The sequence below is a fragment of the Streptopelia decaocto genome (genome assembly GCF_964273445.1).
Source record: "Streptopelia decaocto genome assembly, chromosome: 23".
Taxonomy (NCBI): domain Eukaryota; kingdom Metazoa; phylum Chordata; class Aves; order Columbiformes; family Columbidae; genus Streptopelia; species Streptopelia decaocto.
In genome coordinates this window covers 1051592-1079417 of record NC_138678.1, presented here as the reverse complement: position 1 = coordinate 1079417, position 27826 = coordinate 1051592, and the positions used below count along the sequence as shown (strand labels likewise).

The 27826-nt window shown below is 56.4% G+C and overlaps 6 protein-coding genes across 13 annotated transcripts in view; 3 read left to right on the top strand and 3 right to left on the bottom strand.

Moving 5' to 3' along the window:
* Nucleotides 1-31: 31 nt before the first annotated feature.
* On the bottom strand, nucleotides 32-2576 carry SLC30A2 (solute carrier family 30 member 2). 4 transcript variants are annotated; one of them, XM_082071708.1, is made up of 8 exons: nucleotides 2241-2576; nucleotides 1857-2056; nucleotides 1533-1679; nucleotides 1100-1274; nucleotides 856-1012; nucleotides 588-693; nucleotides 364-498; nucleotides 35-268 (listed from the first exon to the last, which is right to left on the bottom strand). In XM_082071708.1, the coding sequence occupies exons 1-8, from the start codon at nucleotides 2450-2452 to the stop codon at nucleotides 123-125; spliced, it is 1278 nt and encodes a 425-aa protein (XP_081927834.1). In that variant the 5' UTR covers nucleotides 2453-2576; the 3' UTR covers nucleotides 35-122. The 4 variants fall into 4 exon arrangements, with proteins under 4 accessions (XP_081927832.1, XP_081927833.1, XP_081927834.1 ...); XM_082071709.1 differs by having other exon boundaries at nucleotides 37-268; nucleotides 1100-1253; XM_082071706.1 differs by having other exon boundaries at nucleotides 32-268; nucleotides 856-1274.
* A 701-nt stretch (nucleotides 2577-3277) lies between these two features.
* Nucleotides 3278-6809, bottom strand: TRIM63 (tripartite motif containing 63). 2 transcript variants are annotated; one of them, XM_082071422.1, is made up of 9 exons: nucleotides 6604-6809; nucleotides 6257-6423; nucleotides 4961-5126; nucleotides 4608-4703; nucleotides 4253-4486; nucleotides 4122-4144; nucleotides 3817-3941; nucleotides 3638-3715; nucleotides 3278-3532 (listed from the first exon to the last, which is right to left on the bottom strand). In XM_082071422.1, the coding sequence occupies exons 1-9, from the start codon at nucleotides 6760-6762 to the stop codon at nucleotides 3522-3524; spliced, it is 1059 nt and encodes a 352-aa protein (XP_081927548.1). In that variant the 5' UTR covers nucleotides 6763-6809; the 3' UTR covers nucleotides 3278-3521. The 2 variants fall into 2 exon arrangements, with proteins under 2 accessions (XP_081927548.1, XP_081927547.1); XM_082071421.1 differs by having other exon boundaries at nucleotides 4961-5129; nucleotides 6604-6808.
* A 2980-nt stretch (nucleotides 6810-9789) lies between these two features.
* On the top strand, nucleotides 9790-18411 carry PDIK1L (PDLIM1 interacting kinase 1 like). 3 transcript variants are annotated; one of them, XM_082071479.1, is made up of 4 exons: nucleotides 9816-9873; nucleotides 10763-11635; nucleotides 11906-12207; nucleotides 14860-18411. In XM_082071479.1, exons 3-4 carry the CDS (start codon nucleotides 11923-11925, stop codon nucleotides 15598-15600), a joined length of 1026 nt encoding a protein of 341 aa, XP_081927605.1. In that variant the 5' UTR covers nucleotides 9816-9873; nucleotides 10763-11635; nucleotides 11906-11922; the 3' UTR covers nucleotides 15601-18411. The 3 variants fall into 3 exon arrangements, with proteins under 3 accessions (XP_081927606.1, XP_081927605.1, XP_081927604.1); XM_082071480.1 differs by lacking the exon at nucleotides 10763-11635 and having other exon boundaries at nucleotides 9790-9873; XM_082071478.1 differs by having other exon boundaries at nucleotides 9821-9873; nucleotides 11561-12207.
* A 2938-nt stretch (nucleotides 18412-21349) lies between these two features.
* FAM110D (family with sequence similarity 110 member D) lies at nucleotides 21350-25492 on the top strand. 2 transcript variants are annotated; one of them, XM_082071477.1, is made up of 3 exons: nucleotides 21350-21388; nucleotides 22443-22757; nucleotides 23842-25492. In XM_082071477.1, exon 3 carries the CDS (start codon nucleotides 23948-23950, stop codon nucleotides 24986-24988), a length of 1041 nt encoding a protein of 346 aa, XP_081927603.1. In that variant the 5' UTR covers nucleotides 21350-21388; nucleotides 22443-22757; nucleotides 23842-23947; the 3' UTR covers nucleotides 24989-25492. The 2 variants fall into 2 exon arrangements, with proteins under 2 accessions (XP_081927603.1, XP_081927602.1); XM_082071476.1 differs by lacking the exons at nucleotides 21350-21388; nucleotides 22443-22757 and adding an exon at nucleotides 22863-23005.
* A 302-nt stretch (nucleotides 25493-25794) lies between these two features.
* On the bottom strand, nucleotides 25795-26745 carry LOC309449256 (uncharacterized protein C1orf232; the record flags this gene model as incomplete). The annotated part of the gene is made up of 4 exons (XM_082071235.1): nucleotides 25795-26053; nucleotides 26278-26375; nucleotides 26463-26549; nucleotides 26659-26745. 4 exons carry the CDS (start codon nucleotides 26743-26745, stop codon nucleotides 25795-25797), a joined length of 531 nt encoding a protein of 176 aa, XP_081927361.1.
* Nucleotides 26746-27494: 749 nt separating this feature from the next.
* ZNF593 (zinc finger protein 593) overlaps nucleotides 27495-27826 on the top strand; it is a 1566-nt gene continuing 1234 nt past the window's right edge. The window contains exon 1 of the mRNA XM_082071687.1: nucleotides 27495-27733. Within this exon, the coding sequence (XP_081927813.1) occupies nucleotides 27537-27733 (197 nt within the window). The 5' untranslated portion in view covers nucleotides 27495-27536. The remainder of the gene's footprint in view (nucleotides 27734-27826) is intronic.

Sequence of the window (27826 nt, the reverse complement as noted above, 5' to 3'; positions counted from 1 at the left end):
AAGATAACGCCCCAGTGCTGCCAGACCAAACACCCCCCGTGCATGCAACCAGCCCTTTTCTCCTCTTTATTTTCCGCGTATAAAAAGTTGCCAGGGCAGGATGTGGGGGGGTGCCGGGGGGCTCAGTCGCGGGGGGGCTGGCACTCCCGGCAGTCCCGCATCTCCTCGGAGTAGCTCTCCACCTGGATGGTGGTGCTGTGGAAGCTGAACGTGCCCTGCAGCCGGGCGCTGGCCTCCTCCAGCACCTCCTGCGCGCTGGCACCCGCGTCTGCCGGCAGCAAAGCGGGACGGGGGGATGTTGGGGTGCAGGTGAACCCCAAATCCCCCCCCCGCCCAGTCGCATCCCCAGGGAGCGATACTCACTGATGGCGATGTGCACCGAGAGCAGCGGCTGTGCCGCCGTCAGCGCCCAGATGTGCAGGCTGTGAACGGCCTCGACCCCCCGCACCCCCAGCAGCGTCTCCCGCACGGCGTTGAAGTCCATCCCTTTGGGGGTCCCTGGGGAGGGAGAGCTGGGGGTGCTGGAGGGACAGGGCAGCACCCACGGGTGGCCCGTGGCCCAGACATCCCCCCCGGTGTGTCCCTACCCTCCATGAGGACGAGGAGGACATCGCGGAAGATGGTCAGTGTTGTCCACAGCACCAGCACCGAGAAGAGGAAGGTGCAGATGGGATCCACGAACTTGTACTCAGGCTGGAGGAGGTGGGAGAGCATGAGGCCCCTCTGGTGCTGTCACCCCACCCCAAATCCCCACCGGCACCAGCAGGGAGACACGGTCCCCTCCATCTTGCCCGTGGCTGAAGCCACAGTCCCCATGTCCACAGTATCCCCCTTGCCCCCAGTAACCACGCAGACCTTAAAGAAGATGATGTAGGACGCGATGAGGACACCGATGCTCTGCAGTAGGTCCCCCACGACATGGATGAAGGCGGCGCGGACGCTGGTGTTGGGTTCCTCTCCAGCCGTGCCGTGGCTGTGCCCGTGCCCCGTCTGGTGCAGAGCCAGCCCCATCCTGCGGGCAGGACGGTGCTGATGTCCCCAGGGCCACCGCGCACGAGGTGGGGGGACACCCAGGGAGGGGGGAACTGTCCGCACGTACACGATGTTGACGGCCACGGCGCAGGCGGAGGTGATGAGCATGACACCCCCCTCGATGTCGTAGTCGGCCGAGAGCAAGCGCTGGGCCGCCAAGTAGACCAGGATGCCCGTGACCACCCAGATGGAGAACACAGAGAGCAGGGCCCCCAGGATCTCTGCGGAGAGCCCCCCCGCCCCTGCATTACACACTCCTGGCCTCCCTGGCAGCACCAGTGCTTAAGGTGGGCGCCCAGCACCCATCCCTGGGGTTGCTCCCTGCATGGGGACAGTGGTGCCTGCACCCTCCCCTGCCCATGCCTGCGGTGCTGGCGCTTTGCCGGGGCTCCCCGTGTCACCCAGGTCTCCTGGAGGCACCCGGTCCCCATGGGAAGGGCACCCTGAGGTGCTCCGAGTGCTCCCTGGGAGCAGCCCCAGGGGTGGTGTCACCTCATTACCTGCCCGGTGCCAGCCGAAGTTCATGGTTTTGGTGGGGGGCCGTGAGGACACCCAGAGCGCAAAGAGACTGATCATGATGCTGGCAAAGTCGGTCAGGAGGTGAGCGGCGTCCGTCAGGATGGCCAGGCTGTGCGCCAGGTACCCGCCTGCGGGAGGGGACAGCGGGGACAGGGGGTGGCACTGGGGAGCCCCAGCCCAACCCAGGCACGGGCCAGGTCACCCTGGTGGGGACCCCAGTGGAAAGCAAAGGGGAGCCCGGCCCGCACCCGGGGGCCACCCCTTTGGGCGCCCTAATGGGGACCATCCCCACACCCCCCACTCACCCACAGCTTCTCCCACCATGAAGACGAGGCAGATGCCGGCAGCCAGGTAGAGCTTCCTGCGCGCCCGCCGCTGCCGGCCGGGGGTGCCCGTCGCCCCCCGCGCGTGGCAGTGCTGGCTGCGCCGCGTCCCCAGCTCCAGCGCGGGCGCCGCTCCCTGCACCGAGTTGTGCCCGTTCTTTTGTGCAATCCCCAGGTACGACCTGCCGGGGACAGGGGTGGTCGGGGGCTGGAGCCCGTGGGGCTGGGAGGATTTTGGGGAGCAGGTTGGACCCTGAACACACCCCCAATCCCTTCCGCGGACAGATGTCTCCAGGGGGCCCCACCTGGGAGCCCCATGGGGAAGAGGGGACACCAGGTCCCCAGCCCCCCCGGGCACCCCCTTACCCGCCTGTGCCCTCGCTCAGCAGATGCTGTTTCTCCTCGCCGGCTGCCATCATCCTCCCGGGGGGCGGGGGCCAGGACGGTGACCCGGTGCGGGTGACCCGGTGCGTGGCCGGTGGCGGTGGCAGCCGGTGGCCTCGGTCCGTGTGACGCTGGGGACTCGTGTGCAAAGCCTGGCCGGGGAGGGAGGGCCAGACCGGCTGCAAAGCGCCCATGGCCACTGCCCTGCTCACCCGGCACTGGGGGTGCTGAGGGAGGGGGGGTTTGCTCTGGGACCCCCCATGAGCACCCCCAGGAACCGTGCAGCAGGGCGTGGATGCAACCCCAGAGGTGGGGGGAGGATGGAGCACCCCCTGTCACCCCTAAAAGCACCTGTGACCCCCCTCCCCACTCCCTCAGCACCCCCAGTTTACAGCCAGCTGCCCAGCAGCCATGTGATGGATCAGCCTGAGGCCAGACCCCCCCCAGCAGTGACTCCTGCTCATCAACCTGGGGGAGCAGCGCTAATTACCCAGGGGCTAATTGCAGTCACAGCACAGCCCAGCGCTCCGCTGCGGGCGCTGCCTCAGTTTCCCCTTGGGCAGGCGCCGAGCCAGGCTTGTGTTTTTGCAGGAGAAAAGCATTTGTGCTCTATTTTTGCATGCACGGTATATTTTGCATTCATGGTGTATTTTTGCAGTCGTGTGAGCTCAGCTGACAGCAAACCAGCTCAATGCTGAGCCCGTCCCCATTTTGGGGACTAGCACAGCCCAGAGCATCCTCACCCCCACCCCCAGCACCCCCAAGCTGGGGTGACCACCGGCACCGGGCCCCTCGTTGCCACGAGATAAACCCTACCAGGTGCTGACCTGTCACATCCGTGGGCAAGCGGCCATGCACGGGGTGCCAGCGCTGCCGAGGTGCTAATGAGACCAATAATTAAGTGTTGGAGCGGGAGGTGTCCCTCTGCCAGCCTGAGCTGGGACACTGGGGACGACACCAGCCCGGCAAACCCACCCACATCCCAGAGCCGAAAACGAGAGGCGAGGGAACAAAAAACACCCAGAACACCAGTTTTCTTTACAAAATACACAAAATTCAAACCCGTGAGAATTATATACAAAAGAAGGAAGATACAAAACGTGCGGAATTGTCCTGTTTGCACCCGTATAGAAAAGTGTCTTGTGCTGGAGCAGGGGCCGGCTCGCGAGGCCACCGGCCCCCATGGCGTGTCCCCCCGTCCCGAGTCCCGTCGCCGGACATCCTGCGCCCGCGGCGATTCTCCTGCGCCGGCAACAGCTGCGGCTACTGGGGACCTGCCGGGGGGAGAGGATTTGGGGTTATAGGGGATCCAAGTCCCAAACTCCTCCATGAGTGCTTGAGTGTCCTGGGGAGGTGTGATCAGCTGTGCCGCCCCTTACCCATCGCTGTCCTCTCGGGCACCGCATCCTCCTCCACGTCTTCTTCCTCCCCATCAAAGAACTCCTCGTCTTCCTCAGCTGCAAACAGGCGGCCAAACATCACCGCGGGGCCACCGGGAAACACAGCGGGTGCCACCGTGTCAGTGGGAGTTGGGAAGGGGCTTCGGGGGCTGAATTACCGGGGCTGAAGTCCACGGCGTGGACGGCCTCGGTGAGGTGGTCCAGGCTGACCGAGAAGGCGTCCATGCTCTCGTAGCCCTGCTCGATCTTCTCCAGCCGGCCGCCCTTGGAGGCCTCCACGATCCTGGGCAGGGAGAGCACGGCCATGTCCCCCCTGGCCCCTCACCGGGCTGGGGGACCATAGGGAGCCCAGGCGGGGGGTCGGGGCAGCCCCACGCTCACCCGGGCACCCCGTGGCCAAATCCTGCTCAGCTCTGTGGCAGCAATAGGGAATGGCTGAATTTTCCCCAATTTGGGCACTTACGTGTTAATGAGCTGCTTGGCATTCTGCGGGGAGGAAGAGCAGAGGTGAGTGGAACCGTGTGGCAAGCCGGGATGTCCCCAAGTTGGTGGCACCCCATGCAGGCACACACAGGGGGGATTTGGGGGGCTCACCATGAGGAAGGCAGCCCCCCCGGTCTCCTCCATGGCCTGGATGGCCGTCTCCACCAGCCGACTCGACTTCTCCAGCTGCTCCTTGTAGCGGCAGATGAGGCCCTGGATGAAGCCCGTCTTGTCGCCCTGCTCGCGGGTGATGCGCTCCAGCAGCTCCGACTTCTTCTCCTCCAGCACCTCCGCCAAAGCGTCGAAGCGAGCGCACAGCTCCCGCTTGGCCGCCTCGCTGTTCTCCTGCGGGGACAAGGGATGTCACCGGGGTGTCCCTTGGGCTCCCCAGCTCCCTCCCGGCCATCCCAAATGTTGAGGTTTCACTCCCCAGGTTTTGGGGGGCTCCTTTTCACCCATTCCTCACCTCGGTTCTCCGGCACGAGTCCTCCAGCTGGGAGATGATGGTTTGGATGCGGTCGTTCCCCGCCACCAGCATGGAGATGCAATTGTTCAGCTCAGTCTGGGCAGGGGTGGATGGACAGAAACAGCTCGAACCCCAGCGGGAACGGGGACAGCAACATCTCCCATCTGCTCCCCCCACAGCTCCCCCTGAGCCACATCCACTCTAAATATAGGCTGTCTCCTGGGCGAAGTCACCCGGGGGATATTAATACCCCATGAGCAAATCCCAGTGCTATTTGTAGCCGTCCCAGCTCAGCACATCGCCCCGGGACTGGCCGTGTCCCCCCATGGCCCCCCTGTCCCCCCGCACGTCACCTTCTGGCCCTGGAAGACAGTTTGCAGGGGGGCCACCTCGCAGTCCTTGTGGGCACCGAAGACTTTGCACATGGAGCAGGTGGGGACCTCGCAGGTGACGCAGTAGATGTTGATCCGCTCGTCCTCGTGCTCCTTGCACATGGGGTGCTCCCCCTTCTTCAGTGGCCTGCTGGAGAGAGCGGCACGGCCACGGTGATGTCCCCGTCATGGTGACGTCCCCATTGAGGTGACATCCCCATGAGGGTGACATCCCTATTGCAGTGACATCCCTGCTGTGATGACATCCCCATTGGAGCATCATCCCCACGGTGATAACATCCCCATTGCAGCATCATCCCCACTGCAGTGACACCCCCACTGATGCCGCACGGCCACCCCAAAATTGTGTCCCCAGGAAAGGGGCCAGATCCTGGTACAACCCCACGCTTGTTCCTTTGGGAGCCACCGACCTCTGTTCCTCCATAAGCCCCAAGACCAATAAGCCCCAGTTTAAACCAGTGTGGTGCTGGGCATGGCAGAAGTTGGCACTGGTGTGGGGGGGGGCCCAGGGTTGCGCTCTAGGGATGTTGCACAAGCTCCTAATTTTAGCCTTGGACTGCTGGGATTTATTGTCACCCAATGTGTCACCAGGGCACCCAGAAACCCCCAGGAGGGGTCCCAGCTGAATCATCCCCTCTCTGGCACGGGGGACATGGGGACAAGCCGACTCACTGAAGCAAACCTGATGCTGGCCCCTCACATTCCCCCCAGGGCTGTGGACACCTGCCACGTGCCATTGTCCCCGTCCCCATGGCTCTCAAACAATATTTACAGCAGTTCAGGGAATTTGGCTGGGGCCACCGCTCTGTTTCGAGAAGCTGTGACCCCATTGTCCCCCCCCACAGCTGCACGCTTTTCCTGAGTGGGCCCCCCACCCACAAACTGTCTGTCTGTTCCTTATCAGCCAGCAGGTCCCGCTGTCACCAGCACAGCCTGGATTTGTCCCCCACACCCCTTATCTCCCACCCAACGCTCCAGCTGCAGAGCACGGGGGTGGACAGGACCTGCCCTGCTGCCACCACCCCCCTGGGGACCTGCTGTCCCCCAAGCCACCCAGAGACCCAAACTGCTCTGGACTGGGGAGAAAGGAGGAAGATTTGGATCAGGGACCACTGAGCCAGCAGAAAATCCCCCCAATTTCTCTCCCAGCTGCAAACTCCTCAGTGAGGGTGCTGGCACAAGGGAGGTGGGCATGCCCGTGTCCCCAGGTCCCCGTGTCCCCGCCGGGTCAAGGCACAAGCAATCAGCCCTGCCCACCTGGAGCACTCCTGCTTGTAGATGTCGATGATGTTCTCCACCAGCAGGTTCCTCTGCAGCCCGTAGACCCCGTGACGGTCCAGCAGCACCTCGTGACGACACGACGGGCACCGGAACCGGCCCCCCGAAATCACACTGCCCCGGCTCTGCCAGTACGGGTTGGCAGCCTAGGAGGGGGGGGAGATACAGATTATTGGGGTCCATGAGCATCCCAAAAGCACCACGAGCATCCCCATGGCACCATGAGCATCCCCACAGCACCACGAGCATCCCCATAGTACTGTGACCATCCTGGTGACATCCAGCCCAAGCCGAGGGGGAAAACGGGCACAGGGTCCCCCTTTCACCTGGAAGACGTCGTTGGCACACTTGCGGCAGAGGTTGTGCTGGCAGGGTAGGATCACCACCGGCTTGCTGAACATCTCCAGGCAGATGGGGCAGATGAGCTGCTTCTCCAGGCTCTCCATGGGGCTGCCATCGCGCAGGATGCCGGCTTGGAAATCCATGGGCACGACGGTGCGCTCCGCTCACCCGCTCTCCACTGCCGTCCTCGCCCCTCGTCCCACTATTTATAAGTCGCTCCCCAGTCACGAGGAGCCAAATCTTGACGCGGGGTCGGGTGTCCGGGGAAGCAGCAGCACCTGTCACACGGGACTGAGCCATCGGGATGCCACCGGCAGCGGTAAACAAGCGGGGACAGGCTGTCCGGGAGGTCCTGCCCGCCCGTGCCGAAACCGGAGCTGGGGGGCACACAGGGCCAGGCTGCACCCCAGGGCCAAACGGCTGCAGAACCCCGGCGGGGAGAGTGGCCAGATCCTGGACCCCACAATGACATCGGGGTGGGGGCGAGGAGTGACAAAAAACACCCCCGTGGTCCGTCAGACATTGTGATGGGGCCAGAACAGGGCAGAATCCTGGAATCACAGGATCGTTTCGGTTGGAAAAGAGTTTGAAGCTCATTGAGTCCAACCGTTAACCCACCACTGGCACTAACCCATGACCCTAAGAACCTCATCTACGTGAAATATTTAATCTCCTAATCCCACGTTTGAAGGCCATATTCCTCAAAGCACAGCAGGCAGGTGAAAATACAACACATATAAAAAGATAACTTGGTAACTAGTAAATAATACAGGACTACTGTAGTAACCGAAGTATTCTCCTGTACTATTTCAAGCTAGAATGCTGGCGCCTAGAGCAATTCCCACATTTTAGAGCTGGGCCAGCAGCAGCGGAGAGTGGCTTATAGGGAGCATCTCTCTTTGCACCCCGAAATGTGGCCACTGCTGGGGTGCAAACACACACCTCGGCAGTGGGTTCAGGGGCAGCACTGGGGAGGCGCATCCCCCATGGCTGGCACATGCACCAGGGACCCCCCTTCCCTCCCCAGGCAGGGGCTGGGGGGCTCTTCTGCACCTCCAGATGCAGGGGGGTGCTCCCCATGCTGGTGCGCACAGCCGACCCCTCCGCTGGGTTGCAAAACCTGACCCAGAAACAGCCTTGGGAGGGGACATGGCCACGTATGGCCCTTTGGGACCCCCCCGCGAGGGAAAAGAGCCCTGGTGCGCAGTGCCCAGCTGGCGCGGGGATAAACAGGGTGTCGTGCCAAATGCCAGCGCCTGTCCACACGGAGACCTGTAAATATTGGCAGCTGCGCGAGGAGAGAGCGGTAATTATAGTGCCCTCGCCTGTGGGTCGTGCTGGGATGGTGGGTGCTGCTGCACCCACAGTGGCTGCGGGCGGGAGGGATGAGGGATGGGTGCAGGGGTGGCCAAATACAGGGTGCACGGGTGCAGGAGTGCATGAGTGCACAAATATGGGGTACATGGGTGCAAGGGTGCATGAGTGCACAAATACAGGGGTACACGGGTGCAGGGGTGCATGAGTGCACAAATACGGGGTACATGGGTGCAGGGGTGCATGAGTGCACAAATACAGGGGTACATGGGTGCAGGGGTGCATGAGTGCACAAATACAGGGGTACATGGCTGCAAGGGTGCATGAGTGCACAAATATGGGGTACATGGGTGCAGGGGTGCATGAGTGCATAAATACAGGGGTATGTGGGTGCAGGGGTGCATGAGTGCACAAATACGGGGTACATGGGTGCAAGGGTGCATGAGTGCACAAATACGGGGTACATGGGTGCAGGGGTGCATGAGTGCACAAATACGGGGTACATGGGTGCAGGGGTGCATGAGTGCACAAATACGGGGTACATGGGTGGAGGGGTACACGGGGCACAAGTAGATGCATACACAGGGTGCACAGGTACAAGGGTGCAGAGGTGCATGGGCACAGGGTGCAAGGGTGCATGAGTGCACAGGTGCATCGGTGCACAGGTGCGTGGGTACATGGGTACATCTGTCCATGGGTACAGGGGTGCAGGGATGCATGGGGACGTGGATCTAAGGGTACGTGAGTTCAGAGGCCCCATTTTCGCTGCAGGCATCTCCCCCCAGGGCAGGGCACCCCGCAGCTGTTTTGGGCGCTCCTTCCGGGCAGGCTCACATGTCAAGCAAGTGACTGCGCTGGGCCTGGCCAAGCACATCTTGCAAAACTGTCCCCGTTCAGCACTTGGGGCTCTTCCAGGGAGGCGCTGGCATAGAAGCAGGGCTGGCTGTGCGCTTGGGGGACAGCACAAGGGTCGGCCACTGATCGGAGCCAGGAGGGGGGCACCCAGATGTGCACCCACCCCCACACCCATGGGCTGGCCCTGCTGGGGGTTAACATTGATTACCTAATTGCTTCTGGACTCGATTAAGGGGATTTGTGGGAACGGAGGGGTTATAATGCCCTAATCAGCTTTCAAAACCCACAAGGGGCTCGTTGGCCCCTAATTGGCTTGGGGTAGCTTAGACAGGGCCCCCGGGCACTAATCACCACTGGGCTCCTTCCCAGTTAACCAGAGAGCAGTGCAAGAGCATGTTGTTCAAGTGGGAGTATATCTGAGCAGCTTCTGCTTGCTCTCTGAAGGGCTCTGGGCAGCTGCTAGCCCTGGCTTCTCCCAAAATGACTGTGATGGCCAAAGGGACAGTGGGGGCCATGGCAGAGGCCACGCACCCCCGGCTCCTATGCATGAGGGGCACCCGCAGCCTGAGGAGGAAAGGAGACAATGGCAGAGAGCAGGGCACAGAGAGGGGAAGCAGCTCTCGGCCAGGAGCTGTGTCACTGTCACACAAAGCCAGAGCGCAACCAACGGCGCGAAAGGCTGTATTGATTTTATTTCCAATGCCAAGCAACAAATTCATAAATAAGAACCCTCCCTCCCAAAAAAGAAGGGGACTGTTAGTGCAAAGGGGGGTGGGCACAGGGGAGGACAGAGAGCAGCGGGGGGGAAAGAGGGGATGCACAAGGGGTTGGACGAGGGGAGGGACGAGGGGCGCCCCACGCCCCCAGCGCCTCCCGCACAAACGGCTGCACCGGCCCCGCGCGCCGCCGGGGGGACGCGGGAACGGTGCGCGTGCGCACCCCACTCCCTTTCGCCACCGACCAATCAGAGCGCGCAGCGGCGGCGCGGGGGGCGTGGCTTTGCGCGGGGGCGTGGCCGCGCAGGGCGGGCCGGTCGCAGCTCGATAATGGCGGCCGGGCGGCGGCGGCGAGCGGGCTGCGCTGAGGTAACGCGGGCTGGGCCGGGTTCTGCCGGGGGCTGCCCCGGTGCGTCACAGTGGGGCCGCGCTGCGCCCACACATGCAGGCACCTCCGGCCCAGCTGTGTGAGGAGCCCCGGGTACCTGCCGAGGCGGGTCGGGCCTAGCGGGGCCGGGTCCCCTCAGCAGACCCCGCTCCCCCCCCCAGGCAGGCGGTGTCTCGGTGATTTTCCTCCGGAGCGAGGCCCCGCTCGGTGCGGGGACGTCCCGGTGTGCCCGCCGCCTGCGAGGCGTCACAGGGTGAACAGGGGAGGAGCGTCATTTATTTTATGCCGTAATTATCGCTGCTGAGGAGGGGGCTGAAGCTGCCGGGCCTGCCGGAGGGAGCAGGGGCAGCCCCGGGGCCTGTCCGTGCCCCCGCAGCCTGGCACGGCCTTGTCCTCTACGGGTTGGGCAATGAACCTCGGTGGCGTTTCCAGGCCGGGGGGAAGGGAGGCAGGTAACAACCCTGACACTTGGCATAGCGACAGGGCCCCTCTGGGAACAGCCAGCAGACCCTCAACATGGAAGGGATGTTTTCTGCTCATTTTGAACCTGGTGTGATGGTGTTTGGGTAACGCAATGTTTTCCTCAGGGAATGTTTGGCTGTGTCAGCTCTTTCTGTGTGGGCTGTCGCCTTCATCCCCTCCTCGCAGCCGTGCTACAGGTGCAGGGTCAGAGCATCTTGTGAGCAGAATCTCGTGGTAATGCGTTTCTTGGGCACATCGCACTTCAGGTCAAAATGTTGATGTAAATCTGCATCGCGGAACTTTGCTGAAAGGTTAAAATGTCTGTGTAGTATTGCCCTGACACTCACTGATGATACCTCTTTTTTTCTCTCTCTTTTTTCTTTTTATTTCCCTTAAAAAAAAAAAAAGTACCTAAAGCAGTGGAAATAATTGAAAGCTTCCTACTAATAACAGGCTGTTTGATGTGGTCCTTATTGCCTGGTTTAGTGACTTAAAGAGTTACATTTATCACTGGCAGTCTTACAAGCTGTTTTAGTTTTGATACACTAGCTGTGATTTTTTTTTTTTAATTATTATTTTTGCATTTCATTCTGTTTGACCAGTGATAATTGGCTAGCTGAGCTTTTTATATTCTTTTCTGTCTGCAGTCAGTGTCCCATTTTGGTTTGTTTGTGTGAAGGTGGTGCTGGTGTGTTTTGGTTTGTAATCATGCAGGGAAGTGTGCAGGAAGGTTCATAAATCTGTGGCAGTGTTTGGTGGCTTTTTATTTTTGTGAATGTGTGTGTGTGTGTCTCTTGTTTTAATTATAGAGCAATATCTTAATTTTTGTAGAAGCCCCTGCCCTGTTGAGCTAAACTGAAAGTTAGATGCTGGGTATGAGCTTCTGCAATCAGTGGCCCTTTTTTTGTAACCATAGACTCCCCAGTCAAAGGATATTAAGTGAAAAAATCATAGTAACATTGATACATAAATTGGAAGTGATGTGAAGCATCCTCCTGTCTTAGTAGCTGTAAAAGTATTTAATGATTAAATTATAACAGAAATGTTTACCTACACAGTCACCCTCATAAAAGGCAGTGTTAATTAAATCTGTTGCTGCCCAGCCACAGGCTTCAGCTAGAACCTCTCTTCCGCTGTCCCAGGCTGGATGGAGGGCACGATACCATACATGATACCGTACATGATACTGCACCGTTATTCCCACAGATGTTCACGGAAGACGCTGAGAGAAAGGAGCAGGAGCCCCCGCGATAGTCCTGTCTCAGCACAGTGCAAGTCTAGGTTGGAATTGTTGCCACCTTGAAAACTGGGCTGTATTCAAAATCCTGACAGTCCCACCAAAATGGTGTAATTTCACTTTTAACTAGTCCGTGGCAACAGGTTTACAGAATAGGTTCTGGAATGTTCCAGTGTTGGGTTCAGTGTAACGCTCGCTGTTAATTGAAGGGTGTCGGTAGGCTTAATATTGCCGCACCGAGCCATGTGGGGGAAAATACAGCCCAGTTTTTGTTCATGAGTTTTAGTTCTGTGGGTTTTTCCCCCCTTCCCCAGAACCTTTGATCTTGAAGATGGTGAGTAGCCAGCCTAAGTACGATCTAATACGAGAGGTTGGTCGTGGCAGTTATGGTGTGGTGTACGAAGCAGTCGTCAGGAAGACCTCTGCCCGGGTCGCGGTGAAAAGGATGCGGTGCCATGCTCCAGAGGACGTGGAACTCGCTCTGCGCGAGTTCTGGGCACTTAGGAGTATCAAGAGCCAGCATCCCAACGTCATTCACCTGGAGGAGTGCCTCTTGCAGAAAGATGGTATGGTGCAGAAGATGTCCCATGGCTCCAGTTCCTCCCTTTATTTACAGGTACATGAAGCTGAGGTAACGGGGTGGAAGTAATTAATATGGATGTGCAGCTGGGAGGGAAGGAGGTGGGTAGCTAAGACCATTTTTATTTTTGAGGTGTTCTTAGTTATGGTGTTGTTTGTATTGTCGACACCCAAAAATTTAGATATATATTTAAAAGAACATATATTGAACAATCACCTATATCTTGTAATTTGAAGCCGTGCCACTCTAAAAGACTGCAGGGTTTTTGAAATGCAAATCTGCTTTGGTAATTTGAGGAAACACCACAGGTGGAGCAGAAGGGAGGTGCAGGCTGTTGTGTTCTTTAGTAGAAGCCCTGCTGCAGGGTTAATTAACAGACATGTGCTAATGTCCTGGGACAGAGCTCTGAAGCATTTCTTATTCTCTGGTGTCCGTGGAAGAGGAAGTAACCGTCTTAATTTAGGAAGCCAACACTTAAAATTCTTTCAGAAATAAGAAGCAATTGTTAGCCTGTGGCGAGCCGTTTTCTTTTTTGAATGAGTAGCTGTGAATCTCTTCAAAGAGAAGTAATGATAAATAAGGGAATAAATACAGCTTCCCCTGCGTGACTACTGAAGGTGTCTTCTAAGCTGCCTTTAAGTTTGGAGATGCATATTTTTGAAGAATAAGTAGCTCTGCAAAGACTTTGGAAGATAATCTGGTTCATTCCCTTGTCAAGAAGCTTCTCTGGCAGAAATTTGCACCTCTGGTTTAAAAAGTCAGGAAGCTGCTCGGTGTTTGTGTCACCCCTAGTCAGCTTTTATCATTTCAGTTTTTATTGTTGTCGTTCTTGCATGTCTGGTGTAGGACCTTTTGTTACTGAACATTGGTCTGACAACCCTTCCCTGTCCAGATCCTGTTGTGCCCCGTGCTGTGTGACCATCAGGAGGAGAGTTCTTGCCTTTGTGAACTCACTGCAGCTTGGTAGTTGTTACTGACCTGCTTTCGTGAAGGGATTAGGGTAAAATAATACTGTCCAGCTCATGTGGGAGAAATTAGTGCTTTCCCTTCCTACTGGTTAGTGGATCCATAAAATATTGTATCAAACTTGTTAACAGTTGTACAGGGAGGAGGTTAAAATGACCGTGGTGGGACTGCGAGGTGGGGGAGAGCTTCCAGATCACTGGCACGTTGGTTTTTGGTGGTAGCACCTGTTACCTGTGCCTCATGTACAGCTCACCCGGGTCAGGCACAAGCACTACAAATTGGTTTTCTGCTCCAGAGAGCAGAGCAAAGGGCAGAGCTGAGCTGACTCTGGAGAGGCAGGGATCACTTTCTAATAGCAACTGCTAAAATAGAGAAAATCAGATCTCCCTTGGCTTGCCCTCTACTCTCTCCACCCCGTGTGATATTACATTACAGAGCTGAGCTGGTGCAGGCTGGCCGGGGAGGGGGGTGTTAGTGTCTCCCGAGGGGCTTTGGGGCAGATGCTTAACTGGTCTCGGCTCAGCTAAGCCAAGTGAGAGTCCTAAACTGGCTGGGGCTTGTGGTGCTTTGTCACAGGTGGTGGTGGATTTTGCTGTTTTAACCCTCTGTGCTGAGGTGCGAGGGTGGCTTCTGTAAAGCTGGGGGACAGAGCTGTGTGGCGGTGCTTGCTCAGCACAGGAGGTGCTGTCCTCTGATACCCTAATCTCCCTGTTAGCCACTCTAAACCCTAAATATGTAGTTTTCTACTTCTAACATGGATTTACTGTTGGTCTGGTTTGAGTATTAGTTGTGCTTGCAATTAAAGATTGCTATAAATTGCTAGTAATTTTGCTCTTGGATGGAAAAGGCCATTTTTTTAAAAGCACTTTAAAACACCTCTATAAATATTAATAGCTACCTTAATTTTTGCAAGCCTGTAGAGCTACATTTAATTTACTGTACTTCTAACAGAAATCATAGCATGCTCCAGAAGGTAAATCTTGCAAAGAGCCGCCTCAGAGGAGCTGAGGAGGCCAATGTGTAGTTGTGTAAACAGGATTAGTAGAACTGATTGCTGGTTTTACTTTGCTTTTTGTATGAAGCAGCTGTTAGAACTGGTTGCTCAAGTTACTCACTGCTTATATTCTAGAAAATAGCTTGTGGATTACGATGATGGGAAAGGTGTTACGTGCAGGTTCAGCTGTGCCTGTTGATTATTATTCTCCTGAGTGAAGGGATCTCATGTTAACACTTGCTAGAACACATTCCTGCCTAAGGAATGGAGAATAGGCTTTAAATATCTATTGTGGTGCCACTTCATCGGCAGAGGACAAATACAGCCCCCTGGCACTGCCCAGAGTTACTTGTGGAGGTTTTGTTTGCGCAGTAAAGCTGATAGTGAAAGGGGTGGGACGGGCTTGGGGTGGGACAGTGTCCAGCTGAAACAGATGGGAGCGCAGTGGCCATGCACTATCTTTCAAAATATTGTTATCTGGGTCTAGCTCCAGCTTGTGGGCAGGAGTGGGAGCTTGATAATGCTTTGCATACACAAAAACAAGGAGGCTGTCAAATACCTTGTGGCTTGGTTTTGTTTTTAACATCAGAAAGTTTTATTTTCACCAGTTACGCTATCTTACTCACTGCATTGTTGAGAGGAAGATCCCTACTTCATGCATTTTTCCATGATATCTTTATGTTCTGGTGATCGTCAGGTAGTTATGACATTTCTTTTCCTCGTTGCAGCTTGTCGAGACCTCATTAAAAGGAGAAATAGTCTTTGACCCCAGAAGCGCTTATTACCTCTGGTTTGTGATGGATTTCTGTGACGGAGGAGATATGAATGAGTATCTGTTGTCCCGAAAGCCGAACCGCAAGACCAACACCAGCTTCATGCTTCAGCTCAGCAGCGCGCTGGCGTTCCTGCACAAAAATCAGATTATTCACCGCGATCTCAAACCTGACAATATTCTGATATCGCACAGCAGGATGGATGCCAGTGACTTGGAGCCCACCCTGAAAGTCGCAGATTTCGGGCTGAGTAAAGTGTGTTCGGCATCAGGACAGAACCCTGAGGAGCCAGTCAACGTAAATAAGTGTTTTCTATCCACCGCGTGTGGGACTGACTTCTATATGGCCCCTGAAGTCTGGGAAGGACACTACACTGCCAAAGCAGACATCTTTGCCTTAGGGATTATAATCTGGGCTATGTTGGAACGAATCACATTCATAGATACGGAAACGAAGAAGGAACTTCTGGGGAGTTACGTCAAGCAGGGGACAGCGATTGTGCCTGTGGGAGAGGCGCTTCTAGAAAACCCGAAAATGGAACTGCTCATTCCCGTCAAGAAGAAATCCATGAACGCCCGAATGAAACAGCTGCTGAAGGAAATGCTGGCTGCCAACCCGCAGGACCGACCCGACGCCTTCGAGCTGGAGCTGCGATTAGTCAATATAGCTTTTAAAGACAGCAGCTGGGAGACGTGACCCGCCGAGCACGTCTCGGTAGAGCTCCCGTCTCCCAACCGATGGTGCGACTTAACGACAGTAAAAGAAATGAGCCTGAACGCAAACCTGCGGGGTGTAGTTTGTACCAAACAAATGCCAGTTTTTGAGTTTTGTCAGTTGTAGAAATGCGAGTTGGCTGTTGTTGTTAACGATGTGTTGATGTGTATAATCCCGGGATGTTCCGTGCAGGTGTCAGGTGTGACGATGTTCGTTAGCGTGCGCTGGCGGTGCGATGTCTCGAGAGCGGAGACTTGATTTCCAGCGCTATGTCACGGAGTACTTCGTACATTCCAGTTTCCTACGTCAGTATTAGGGACTCTCATGGAAAAAAGAGATTTGCATGCTGGTAGTGCAAATCTTCAGGCTTTGTAAAGTAATTCTGTGTATATATTTGTGTATATGAGTGACTGGGAGTGTATGCCAATTTTCTTAAATTATTTCCTATGGGTCTGAATGATTTGGGTCTGCTAGAAACCTGCGTGAGGAAGATAAATGAGAAGCATTCCTTCTTCTCCAGGCCGGAATAACTTTATTATTTATTTTTGTTATCTATTGTCAAAAATAGGGTCTGAGAGTTGACTCTGTCTACAAAGAAAAGCAATGCAGGGGGATCAGCAGTTTGCAAAGTGCTGACATGGCCCATTTTACCACTTACAGCTTAACGAGCTCGTCACCGAGGGAGTCAAATTACCAATGCGTGCAATCAGGTGCTGGCATGTTGGCTGGTACGTTAATCATTGGATTTTGCTTTCTTCTAGTAATCAAATACTTCATTAATCCATTAATCTACAGTTTCACAATGTGCTCTTGACCCTTGTGTCTATAATCCAGTAGCACCCTGAGGATTTATAACAGCGATGTTCTAGTTTATGGAGACGTGGATGAGGGAATCCAGCAGCATAGGGTATTTTCAAGACTGCAAAATATGGTTGCAGCACAGTTTTCCTGTTAACTTGGTGTAATTCTACTGGTCACACTCTCTTCCTTTCTGGCCCTGACTCTAACCTGGTCGTGAGAAGGAGGTAGAAGGGCGACTTCATCTTGTAGAACACACCTCAAATAAGGGAGAGAACTCAGTCACCGATATGTGAAAGGTACCTCCAATTTATGCAGCAACCTTCACTGTTTTTTTTGGTGCTTTTTTATAATTTGCTTTCCTCCTTTTGAAGCAGTAATATTTATTTAAAAGCACGATGGAAGGATGGGAAGCTTTGCAGCCATTGAAAGGCTCTTGTGCCACAGAAGCAGACTGAGGTTTCCCTGAAGGCACCTGACTGACAGAAGCTGCTTTGTAATAAATGTTATGACACTTTGCTCTTTTGGGTGCAGGACTGTGACCTTTCTCATCAATTTGACCTTTTGGAAGAAAAATATAGTCTTAAAAAATTGCCTTTAAAGGCAGATATATTAAAGCTGCAACTAAGGCTGGTTTTATTAAAATCAAGGTGACTTTTTTCCCCAATCTCACCTGAGAAGTGCTGTAAGTATTCTTGTGTGTAACTTCTCAGATACTATTGCCTCTTAGTGCTGCCAGAGCAGTTCTCATCGGTCAGTGTTTACTCTGCCAGAGTATGAATAAGCAGCACAAACAAAATTATATATATTCTTCCAAAAGCGAACGATTCTGATCCTACTGAACTTCTGCAGCTTTATAGACAACAACTGGTCTTGCCTGGTGCTGCCCGGAGCTGCCGCCTGTTACCCAGGGGCCTTAGTCCTTAATTCTTGTTATTTTCCTTCACTTCATCATTTAAGACAAGTTGTCTGAACAGTGATTCTGGGACGAATCCTCTTTGTCTCAAACAGTGTTTATTGTTTGGAAGACGCTATAGAAATAACTTTCAGAAGAGAGTGTTCCCCAGTACAGAGGAGCGTAAATTGGGGGGGTCGGTGATGGAAGATACAGCTCGTGTCCTTCCTGCAGGGAGCTCAGTCTAGAAGAGGAGACTCACAGCCTGTCTGGGAGTAACAATAAGGAGAGATCTATTTATTCTTATGTTATAGAAGCGGAAATCTGTTTGTTCTCATATTCTAAGTGGCTTCGGTGCTGTTGAAGCCTCAGCTTGTTCCTGAAAGGAGGAAAAGAAACTTCTCACTGGCTGCGTCACCGCTTTCACAGTTCTTACATTTCACGAGTTGAGTTTTAGGAGGTTGTATCATTGTATAAACTTGAGACCTTTTTAAAAATCTATCGCAAACTTCCTCCTTTCCTGCCCACCCAAAAGTCAGAAATCTCACCTTAAAGTACATATTCACTACAGCATAATACTACTTACCTTTTGGGTGCTTTGCAAATCATCTGATTCCCTGAAATATTTCAAGTAAGAACACTGAATATGCTGCCTGTGGGGCAGAAATGTGTCGGGGCACAGAAAAGCTGTGGGTTTTTTGACTCCCCAAGTGTTTCTTTGCACTGATTGCTATTGGGGGGTACCCGAAATCCCTCTCATGGTGCTTGGCCGCGCTGTTGGGCAACACTGAGTGTTTCCCTCACTCTGAGTCCTCAAGGTCTGTGTTCTGTTTGCCTTTTTTTGTCGTTTGAAGGTGTTTGTTTTAAAACCTTTGATAAATCGTTGTAGCAGCTCCAGCCTCACCAGCATGACACGAAGTCAAGATCCTCTTCAGCACTCAGAAGAGATTTTTTTGTTTTGTTTTTAATCATCAAATCTTTCTTTAAAAAACTGTAAAATATATTTTATGGAGAATTTATAATGAGGAAAACTATTGTGTAATTTATTACGTTCATGACTGGTTTTTAAATAAAAGCTGAATTTTGAGGAAGCTCTGGAATATTTTACGGAGAAATCCTTTCTTCTCGCTCCGCCTGGTGTCACGTAAGGAGATTTCCAGCAGGACTGGTGCTACGGGATGTATTTGAGGTTGCAAACAGACGCTGTGCAGGGAAACTCCTCCCCGGTGTTCCTGTGTGCGCTGGAGCAGGATTTCACCCACCAAACTGAGTGTAAATGGGCTGCAGGTTTGCGAGGACAGTGACCTCCTTGTCTCACACGTCCCAAGACACCTTAGAAATAAAGGTGAGCAAACAACATTGTTCATGGAAGAGTCTAGGAGCCATTTGCATGGTTTTAATTAACACAGGGTTGTGCAGACTGGGGGTGGGAATAGCGCAAACTGGAAATGCTGGAAATTGTCGTTTCTGGCTGTTTCTTACCCCGCAACAAACCCGAGCGCCGTCGTCTCCTGTGCACCGTGCACTGGCATCGTGGTTCCTGTGTATCCCAGAGCCAGAAAGCGGCAGATTCTGATTCCCCACCCGACAGGAGCTGGGGGGTTAAATCCGCAAGTCAATGCAGTCGTTACAAAAGAGAAAGGGATTGCCATTTAGATTATATTTTTATTAAAGGATAAGAACCTCAATTAAAGGAGAAAGCCACAGCTCTTTGATTAGTCGCAGAAGTGGTGATTTTTTAAATATAAACTCAAGCTACATTCTTCCCACACACCATGAAGAAAACTAAGCCTACATACTTGAAATATACTGAGTTGGTGGGGTGGGTGGAGGCACAATCTGCAAGGAAATTGGATGTAACTAAGGTTGTGGCTTTCCTCAAATAACCCGATCTCTGCTTTATTTCCCTCATTCTGCAGGACGCCGAGGCCTCGTGCTCCAGCCCGCCCGCCCCGTTTCGTCGCTCAGGGCTCCTCCGTGGTTATATTCTCACTTTGTGGTGGTTTAAACAGCGTTTTCCTGCACCAGCTGCAGCAGAACAGACCTGAGTGCTGGAGGTAGTTTGTTGTTTTTCCCTGGCTCGAGCGGCCTTTGGACCGTGGGCAGCACAAACAGCCCACTTGTTATGTTGCTTTTCCCTTTGCTCCACTGGTGTCCTGCAAATCCTTCCGTTGTGTATCAATCATTAAGCGTTTTTAGCCTTTACTCGTTAAAGAGCTCAGTTTGATGACACTTGGGAGGAGGGATGCAAATTTCAGGCTGACGTGTGTTTTAATAACTGAGATCCAATATATAAGTTTTAAGAGATTAAACGTAACATGGGCCAAATAGCAGATATTAAATTAGAGCTAAATAGTAAGCAATTATAGGTCAAATTTTATGGTTTCTGTTTGACAGAGCAAGAACAAGGAGTAAGAAAAGCAAACCACACATGAACGTTAGGATGAATGTTTGAATGTTAGGATGGATGTGACTGGTAATAATCTGGTCTTAGATCAGTCCAAATAGTTGGAGAAAACATAGAAAACAATATTGTGCCCAAGGTCTTTAGGCTTTTCCCCCTTAATTTTATTAACTAATTTATTAACAATAAGAGGACTAGTAGGAGTATTTAACACAAGCTGCTCATCACTGACTGTTTCGCTTCCTTTCCAGTGCAAAGCGCAGTTTCTGTTTCAAAAGGGCAGCGAAGAGGGGACGCATCCGAAACGCCACAGCGGCCTGAACTGCTCGTTCCTACTTGCACCGACTTGTGGGTGGCTGCCTCAGGTTGGGTGGCGGTTTCAGATTTATTCATGCCCGTTTGAGCCTCGGGTATTTTTAAACCCGTCCAGCCCGCCGCCGTTCGCATGGACCTCGGACCAGGAAAAGCCTTTGTGGGTTTTGAAAGCAAAGCGGCGAGTAGAAACAGCTCTTATCAGGTGCTGCAGTGCTGTCTGCACCTGGGCAGGGTGCGGTTAAAGCTTGGGGGGGGGTTAAAATGATTTTTAAAGGAGAAATGTGCGGTGATTAGGGACGACACATACCAGGACACAGAGAGATTCACACAGAGATCTTGTTCTGGAAAAAAGGCATAGAGCCTGGCCTAGCAGAGAGCTGACCTAGGCCTAGGCCGCCTTCTTTAGTCACCATTGACAATTTATAGGATTTACAGATATGGGCCTGGACTAAGATGTTTACAAAAGGTGTTTTTCCACACTAAACTCATGGGATGTTTGTCTCGCTGTTCCACTCATTCACAGTCCAGGCCTGAGGACATTCACACACCCCATGCACTTGGGGGACGGTTTTCTGGCCTGAGATACCCACGAGTCTGGGCTATAACTCTTTACAATTATGAGAAACATACTTCAAAATAATCTATCCAAGGCCCCTTATATATGATTATGTTAGTATTATGTCTTTGACCGTCCAGATGGCCATGTTAGTATTGATCTTCCTTTATCATTCAGGCGGCTGGAACTGCACATCTTGCTCTCCCACATTTTGCTTTCCAACAGAAACGCATCTGGAAAGGACGGGGTGGTTGGTTCAGCTCTGCTGCTGCGTGCAGGGACAGCAGCCTCCGGCGTCCCCTGCCTGCTTGCCCCAATTTGTCAGTACTTTAGGTACAATAAGGAAGATGGGGACAGACTTTTGAGCAGGGCTTGTTGCGATAGGACAAGGGATGATGGTTTTAAACTAAAGAGGGGAGATTCAGGCTGGACACGAGGAAGGGAAGCGCAGCCCCGTCAAAGGGCAGAGAGCACCTTGTAAGGGCTCCGAGTAACCTTAAATAAAAACAAGGGACTTCGAGCATCCACGTGACTAAGAAAAGCCACCTGGTGCATTCACAAGAGGCTGATGAATCGTTTAAATCCCTTCCTAGAAGGTGAAGTGACAAAACCCCCATCGCATCCCCAGGGGAAGCGGGAGCTGCCTGGGATGCTGGTGCCGGGAAGGGCTCCTCAAATCGTCCCTTTTTGTATCCCGAAGGGAATCTGCCTCGTCCAAACCCAGCAGCTCAACAACAAGTGCCCGTCTGCCTCACTTCAGGGCAGGAGCACCCCCGGGAACACCCGCATCGGCCAGGGAAAGGTGAATCAAAGGCCGCTGTTACTCACTTGTGGCTTTACCGGAATGGCTGTTGTGATTCCAGCTCGGAAAACAAAACCTGTCCTAATAACCGGTGATTCACATCACCCGGAGTTAAAAATACGGCCCCGTCAGCTGGGAACCTGGACGCTTTATTCCCAGGGGCAGGTCCCGGGGTTTCTCTGTCACTCCCCGTCCTTTTCCCCCGTCTTCCTCAGGGTGTGGTTGGGTTTGCTCCGGCATGGCCGCATCCTGCACGCGGAGCCTGAGCGTGGCTGGAGCACAGCTGCCTGCATCGCTCCTCTGCAGGTAGAATAGGAATAGAATTAGGAACAGGAATAGAATTAGGAATAGGAGTAGAATTAGGAATAGGAATAGAATTAGGAATAGGATAGAATAGAATAGAATAGAATAGAATAGAATAGAATAGAATAGAATAGAATAGAATAGAATAGAATAGAATAGGAATAGAATAGGTGGGTTGTCCCTTCCTCGCTCTCACTGGGGTTCTTTCCGGTGCTGGCAGAGCTCAGACGAGCCCTGGCCGCTCTCATCCTGCTCAGCCTCTGTTTTCGCCTCCGTTCCTGTCAGCCCAGGTTACCGGCTCCAGCCCGTTCCTGGCACCGGTGCGGCGGAGCAGGGAGGTGCTGGACGCTGGTTCCTGGCAGAGGTTCCGCAGCAGCAGCACTGCAGGAAGGAACCGGGGCTGGGTCCCCTCTCATCCAGGTTCAGAGCACCCTGTCCTGTGGGTCCTGGGCTGTGGCTTTGTCCCCACGGACCCTCCTGGTCCCCTGGGTCCCTGCAGCAGCCTGGGCTGGGCTGTGCCCCAGTTCTCCATCCACCCGGCTGCGGGAGGGATGGAGGGAGCTGGCGGGTCCCTGGGGAGCACTGGGGGTGCTGGGAGTGTGTCCTCCCCCCTGGTCACTGTGGTGTCACCTTCACAGCCCCCCCGGCAGGCGCTGGGGTTTGAGGGGGCCGGGGGCTGGGAAGGGAGAGGGCAGGGTAAAAATAACCCCTGGGCCAGCTCCAGCCCATTGTGGCTTCCTGTGATTTACAGCCCTTCCCGGGGAGGAAGAGGAGGCAGGAACTGGCTTTGACCCTTTTGCCACCGGTGCAGAAGGTGCCAGAAAGACCCTTTCTCCTTCCTCCTCCCTCGCCAGCCTCAGGGCTGGGGGGGGATCTTGCTCCTGAGCTGCCCCAGCATCTCAAAGTGGATGTAGAAGGAGAAGCTGCTGGAGTGGATGTGGTTTCCCTGTGCTGTTCTGATGCTGGGGGACACAGAGGGACTCAGTCCTGCCTGGAAGGAGACAGAGACCTCCGCTGCGGCTCCCCACATCGCAGCCGGGCTCCCATGAGGAGGAGGAAGGAGCAGGTGAGCTGGAGCTGCCAGGGCGTTAATTCTGGCTGGGCAGGGCTCTGGGCAGTGAAGGCTGCAGGGGCAGGGGGGCTCCTGCTGACGGGGCTGGGCTAGCAGGGGTTAACAGGGTGGCTCTTCCTCACCCTCTATATGAGGCTCCTGCTGGCTCTGGGCTCAGTTTGCTGCTGGCAGCCAGAGGTGCAGGAGCCAAGTGAGATTGGAGCATCCCTGCATCCCATCCCTGCATCCCTGCGTGGGCTCAGGTGAGCACGAGCATCCTCCACCCACCGAGCCCAGCAGCTGGGCACAGGTCCTGGCAGCGGGGTGGGCTGAGGAGCATGTGGACGGGCTGGCACGGGCAGTCACATCCTGGGCACGCTGGCTCTGCCGGGGTGAAACTGCTGGGTGACAGGACCATGTGTTGCGGCCACCATCCTTTGAGCCACCGCACCGGGGGAGGCTGGGGAGCTCATCCCTTGGGAGCACAGGACCAGCTGTGGGGCTGGGTCAGCTGCTGGCAATGGGGTGGCTCTTCACGGCCATTTGGGCCTCTTCTGCACAGCAAAACCATCTGCTTTGGGCATTTAGAGCCCCCACCCAGGCACCCACCTCCACTGCTGGATTCATGTTCCTGGTCCTGCGTGGATGCTCAGGTACAGCTGAGCAAGAGCCATCGCAGCCCAGGGTTAACAAAAGCCCTTTTGCTCCATGACCTGAGCTCAGCCTGGCAGTGGGGGGCACAGCACGGGGACCCCAAAACATCCCCCAGCTCCGCTGTCCCATGCAGAGCCCCAGCCGGGGCAGCTCGCCAGCTCTGCTGCGCACGGGGCCGCGCTGGCTTTGTTCTGCTGTCCCTGCACTCGGAAAGATAAGGCGACCAGCTCCGGTATTTTTTCCTGTTGGAAGCCGCTCCTGGGATGCGGGTGAAGCCGGCGGATGCTCGGCGCTTCTCTCTTCCTGCCTGGGGGCTGTTCCAGCCTGGGCTCGCCGCCCGATACACGTGGGGTTGAGGGGACCCCCAGCTCTGCTTCACGCCCCATCCTCTTCCTTCTGATGCTGCATCCTTGGTGCTCACCCCAGCTCTCCTCTTTCCTCCCAGGGCTGAATCCAGGAGACCAGCAAAGCTTCAGGACCCTCCTTGCCCACAGCACCGGGTGCCCCGCAGCCACCCAGGGAGGACCAGGGGTGCTATTTCAGGACTGGGGATGATGGTGCCCCTGGGCAGCCCCCCTCTCACCATCTGCACCTCCAACAACCTGCACATCGTGGCCCCCGGCCGCGGGTCCCCGCTGATGTGGCTGAACCGGGGCCCCAAGTGCCCGCGGGAGCTGGGGGGCGGCGGGGGCCGGACACCCAGCGCGGTGGAGCGGCTGGAGGCCGACAAGGCCAAGTACGTCAAATCCCAGCAGGTCATCAACAGCCGGCAGGAGCCGGCGCTGCGGGGCTGCTCGCCCCGGCTGTCCCCGCGCAGCCGGCGCCTCCTCACTCGCCAGCAGTGCAGCGAGTTGTGCCAGGGCTCGGAGCTGAGCCGCGAGGGGCCCAGGAAGCTGCCGTGTCCCCAGTCCCCCGTGTCACGCCGGACCGGCGGCAGGCGCCTGCTGAGACCCGACTCCCTCATCATCTACCGACAGAAACGGGACTGCCCCGGCGTGGACAAGGAGAACGCCAAGGACTCCGGGCTGGTGCGCCGCCTCTTCCAGGGAGCCCTCAGAGAGAAGCCCCCCAGCTCCCCCCCAGCCAGGGGGCTGGGCGAGGGGTCAGCAGCCCCCCAGAGCCCTGAGACCCCCATGCTGTGGGTGCCAATGGAGAAGGACGAGGCGAGGACGCCGGGTGCCAGCAGTGGTGGCGGCAGTGGTGGAATCTTCCCACTGCCCGGCAGCCCCATGGAACAGCCCCCCCAGCCCCCCGGCAAGCAGGCGCTGGCTCTGCGCGTCTCCCTGCCGCTCTCGGAGAAGGAACGGTTCTTCAACTACTGCGGGTTGGACCGGGCGCTGGTGGAGCTGCTGGGGCAGGAGCGGTTCGGGCCGGCGGGCTGGGACAACGCCTCGGCTCGGCCCCCCGGATCCTGCGAGTCGGAGCCCGAGCAGGCCTCGGGGGGCAGCGAGGGGGACGCGGGGCCAGGTGAGGAGGAGTCGGATGCCCGGCTGGGCTCCACCGTCTCGGTGGTGGAGCGCAACGCCCGTGTCATCAAGTGGCTCTATGGCTGCCAAAGAGCCTGGGCGGCTGCCAAGGAGTCCACGGTCTGAGCGCAGGCAGCCTGGCTGGGGACGGGGATGCCTGTGTGGCTCCTGCTGGGTGGATGTGGCTCCTCACCCTTGCTGGGTGTGGCTGATGGGCCAGTGACATCGTCTTGGCAACATGGGGCTGCTGCTGGCTGGGAGGGACACCAGGTCTACCCCCTGCAGGGACGCCAGGTCTACCTCCTATGGGGCCACCAGGTCTACCCTAGATCCAGGGCTAAGCAGTGGGGGCACCTGGGGGGCAGGTGGGCAAAGGGGCTCCCCTGGGTGTGTCTCTCTGTGTCCCCAGGGCTGGCAGGTTCCTGTGTCCCTGTGCTGTGACCCATCTTCTCCATCCTCCCCCATCAGCCTCTCACATCCTGCACCAGCTACAGAATGAGGGGATGGGCAGAGCCTGAGCCCCCTGTCCTGGGCAGTGCCCACCCCACAGCCCCCTCCTCCCCAGAAAAGGGTCTGCTGGGGCCAGAGCAGCACTCAATAAACACGGTGTGTTTTGTTTTGTTTTTTCTAGCTTGGTGGTGCGTGTTGTTTGTGTGGGCTTGGTGGGGGGTGATGCTTTGGGGCTGAGGGTGGCAGCTCCCTGTCCCCACCATGGGGACCATGCTGCTCTAGGGGTGATGGGGTTGCTGGGCGAGGGGTCAAGGGCAAAGAAAGCACCAGGCAGGGCTCCGGGAAAGGGGGCACTTTGGGGTCTTTAGTGCAGACACGTCACCGAAACCCAGCGCGGAGCCCTGGGGTGCGAGCAGGGGGCTGCCCACCAGCAGTGAGGGGGGCTGCTGTGCTGCTGGAGAGTCTGGCCGGTGCCTCCTCTTCTAGTTGCCCTTGGGGGCATTTTTATTCCGGATTTCAGCCAGTTTGCCGGCCAGGAAGCCCCAGCGGAAGGCGCCTTCCTCTGGCTCCCGCAGGTCACTGTCATCGTCACCCGGTGGCTCCCCAGGGTTCTCACCCGGCTCCGGAGGGGACGTCTCCTTGTCTGGCCCTGCCGCCTGCTGCCACTTGGTAGCAAAGAGATCCCAAAAGCCGAGCGCCTTCTCAGAGGGGGACAGCTCAGGCGGCGAGGCGGCCAGCGGGCTGGGGAGAGAGCGGGGATGGGAACATCGGTATGGGGACCCTTCTCGCTGGGTCCCACAGTGGCCAGAACTGGGACCCCCAAGCTCCCCTGTGTCTCCCCTCCATGCTCGCTCTCCCCCAGCCCAGCCCCACGGGTACAGGAAGGGGATGCAGGTGATGGGATGGGAGGATGCAAAGGGCTGGATCTGGGCTCTGGGGTCCACCCCCGCCAAGCTGGAACTTACTGGTCTGCACATGGCTCCGAGCTGAGCAGCTGGTGCTCGTCCTCACGGGTGAAGAGGGATGAAAGTGTCCGCCAGCCCCGGGCACCCACCCCCTGCACCTGCGGGGGAGGCAGCGCCAGGCTCACTGGGGAGCCCCAGGTCCCAGCAGGTCCCCCCAGCCCCCACCTCCCCCAGCTCTGCCTCACCTTCCTCGCCAGCTGGGACACAGGGCTGGGTCCCTCCTCCATCAACACAGGGGTCTCATCCGTCTCCATCAACTCAGGGGGGTCTCCCTGCAATGAAGCCCCCCGTGAGGGCAGGGGTGCAGGCAGGGGGAGGGCAGGGAAGTGGGTCACCCTGCTTTGAGGGGACCAAAGCTTGGTGGTGACCCTCCCAGCCTACCTCTTCCTGCAGCGCCCCATCCGCCCGTGCCCCCCCCAGGGTCTGCAGCACTTTGGCCTTGTAGAGCCGCCAGAAGCCCTGGGTCATGGTGAGGGGCTCAGCGGGGCCAGGAGCCGGGTGCCACGGGCAGCGGGAGGGGTGCGGGGCTGGGCCCCCCCGCGCCGCCCCGGCGATCCGGTGGCTTCATTAAAGTTTCAGGGGCCGCTTTTGATGCACAAAGGGGAACCTGAGCCTGGCCTGAGCTGGGGGCAGCGCGGGGGCAGCTGCTCCGGTCACCCCTAAACCTCCCCCCTGCCCGTCTGTCCCAGCCCCCCTGCAGCCCCTCACCCACAGGGGACCCCCGGCGCTGGGACCACCCCAGGCCTGCAGTGGGGAGCAGGCGCTGGGGGTCAGCGCTCCCCACGACGTGGCTCTCCATCTATAATTTATTACCCAGGGGAGAGGAAACATGATCAGTGCTGTGACACGGTGCACAGAGCCCTTCCCAGCTCATCACAGCACTGACCGGGGCAACACGGGAACCGGTCACCCCTGCCCCGAAGCCAGGCCCTGTGCCCCACTACGGGGACAGCCTGGGGACGGGTGCTGGGGTCCCTTGGGGACGTCGCTGTCCCCGAGGCGACTGACGGGGCCGCGGAGGCGCCGGGCTGCGCACAGCTAAGCCTGGGGGCGTGGTCTGCCGCTCTGTGGGCGTGGTCTGCCGCTACATGGGCGTGGTTTTGCCCTTAGTGGGCGTGACCGGCAAAAGCATGTTATACGGCCTGCCTCTTTGTGGGCGGAGTCTGACGCTTTGTGGGCGGGGTCTGCCGCTTCGTGGGCGGGGCGTGTAGCCACCCGCGCCTGCGCACTGCGCAGTCCGGTCGCCGCGCGGTCCCGCCATGTCGCCGCGCAATGGCCGCCGCACCGGCGCGCACCGGGCGCACTCGCTGGCCCGGCAGTTGAAGACGAAGCGGCGCCGCCGCGATCTGGACGAGATCCACGGGGACCTGAAGCCCGAGAACGCCGCCCGGCTGCTGCGGCAGGAGCCCGACCCCGACCTGCCGGGCTGCGCCCAGTTCTACTGCCTGCACTGCGCGTGCGTGGGCCGGGGGGGTCCCAGAGCAGGGGTGGGGGCTCCGGAGGGTCCTGGACACGGGGCGCCTGCGGAGAAAGGGCTGTAACCCTTGGG

Coding starts and splice junctions, on each gene's coding strand:
- SLC30A2 (XM_082071706.1), bottom strand. CDS start 2,452: ATGGGCGCTTTGCAGCCGGTCTGGCCCTCCCTCCCCGGCCAGGCTTTG. Junction 694..855: donor CCTACATCATCTTCTTTAAG/GTCTGCGTGGTT, acceptor CACCTCCTCCAG/CCTGAGTACAAGTTCGTGGA. Junction 499..587: donor CCTCCTCGTCCTCATGGAGG/GTAGGGACACAC, acceptor CTCCCTCCCCAG/GGACCCCCAAAGGGATGGAC.
- TRIM63 (XM_082071421.1), bottom strand. CDS start 6,762: ATGGATTTCCAAGCCGGCATCCTGCGCGATGGCAGCCCCATGGAGAGC. Junction 4,487..4,607: donor ACTCGTGCCGGAGAACCGAG/GTGAGGAATGGG, acceptor TTGTCCCCGCAG/GAGAACAGCGAGGCGGCCAA. Junction 4,145..4,252: donor GGGGGGCTGCCTTCCTCATG/GTGAGCCCCCCA, acceptor TCCTCCCCGCAG/AATGCCAAGCAGCTCATTAA.
- PDIK1L (XM_082071480.1), top strand. CDS start 11,923: ATGGTGAGTAGCCAGCCTAAGTACGATCTAATACGAGAGGTTGGTCGT. Junction 12,208..14,859: donor GTTCCTCCCTTTATTTACAG/GTACATGAAGCT, acceptor TCCTCGTTGCAG/CTTGTCGAGACCTCATTAAA.
- FAM110D (XM_082071476.1), top strand. CDS start 22,893: ATGAGGCTCCTGCTGGCTCTGGGCTCAGTTTGCTGCTGGCAGCCAGAG. Junction 23,006..23,841: donor GCATCCCTGCGTGGGCTCAG/GTGAGCACGAGC, acceptor CTTTCCTCCCAG/GGCTGAATCCAGGAGACCAG.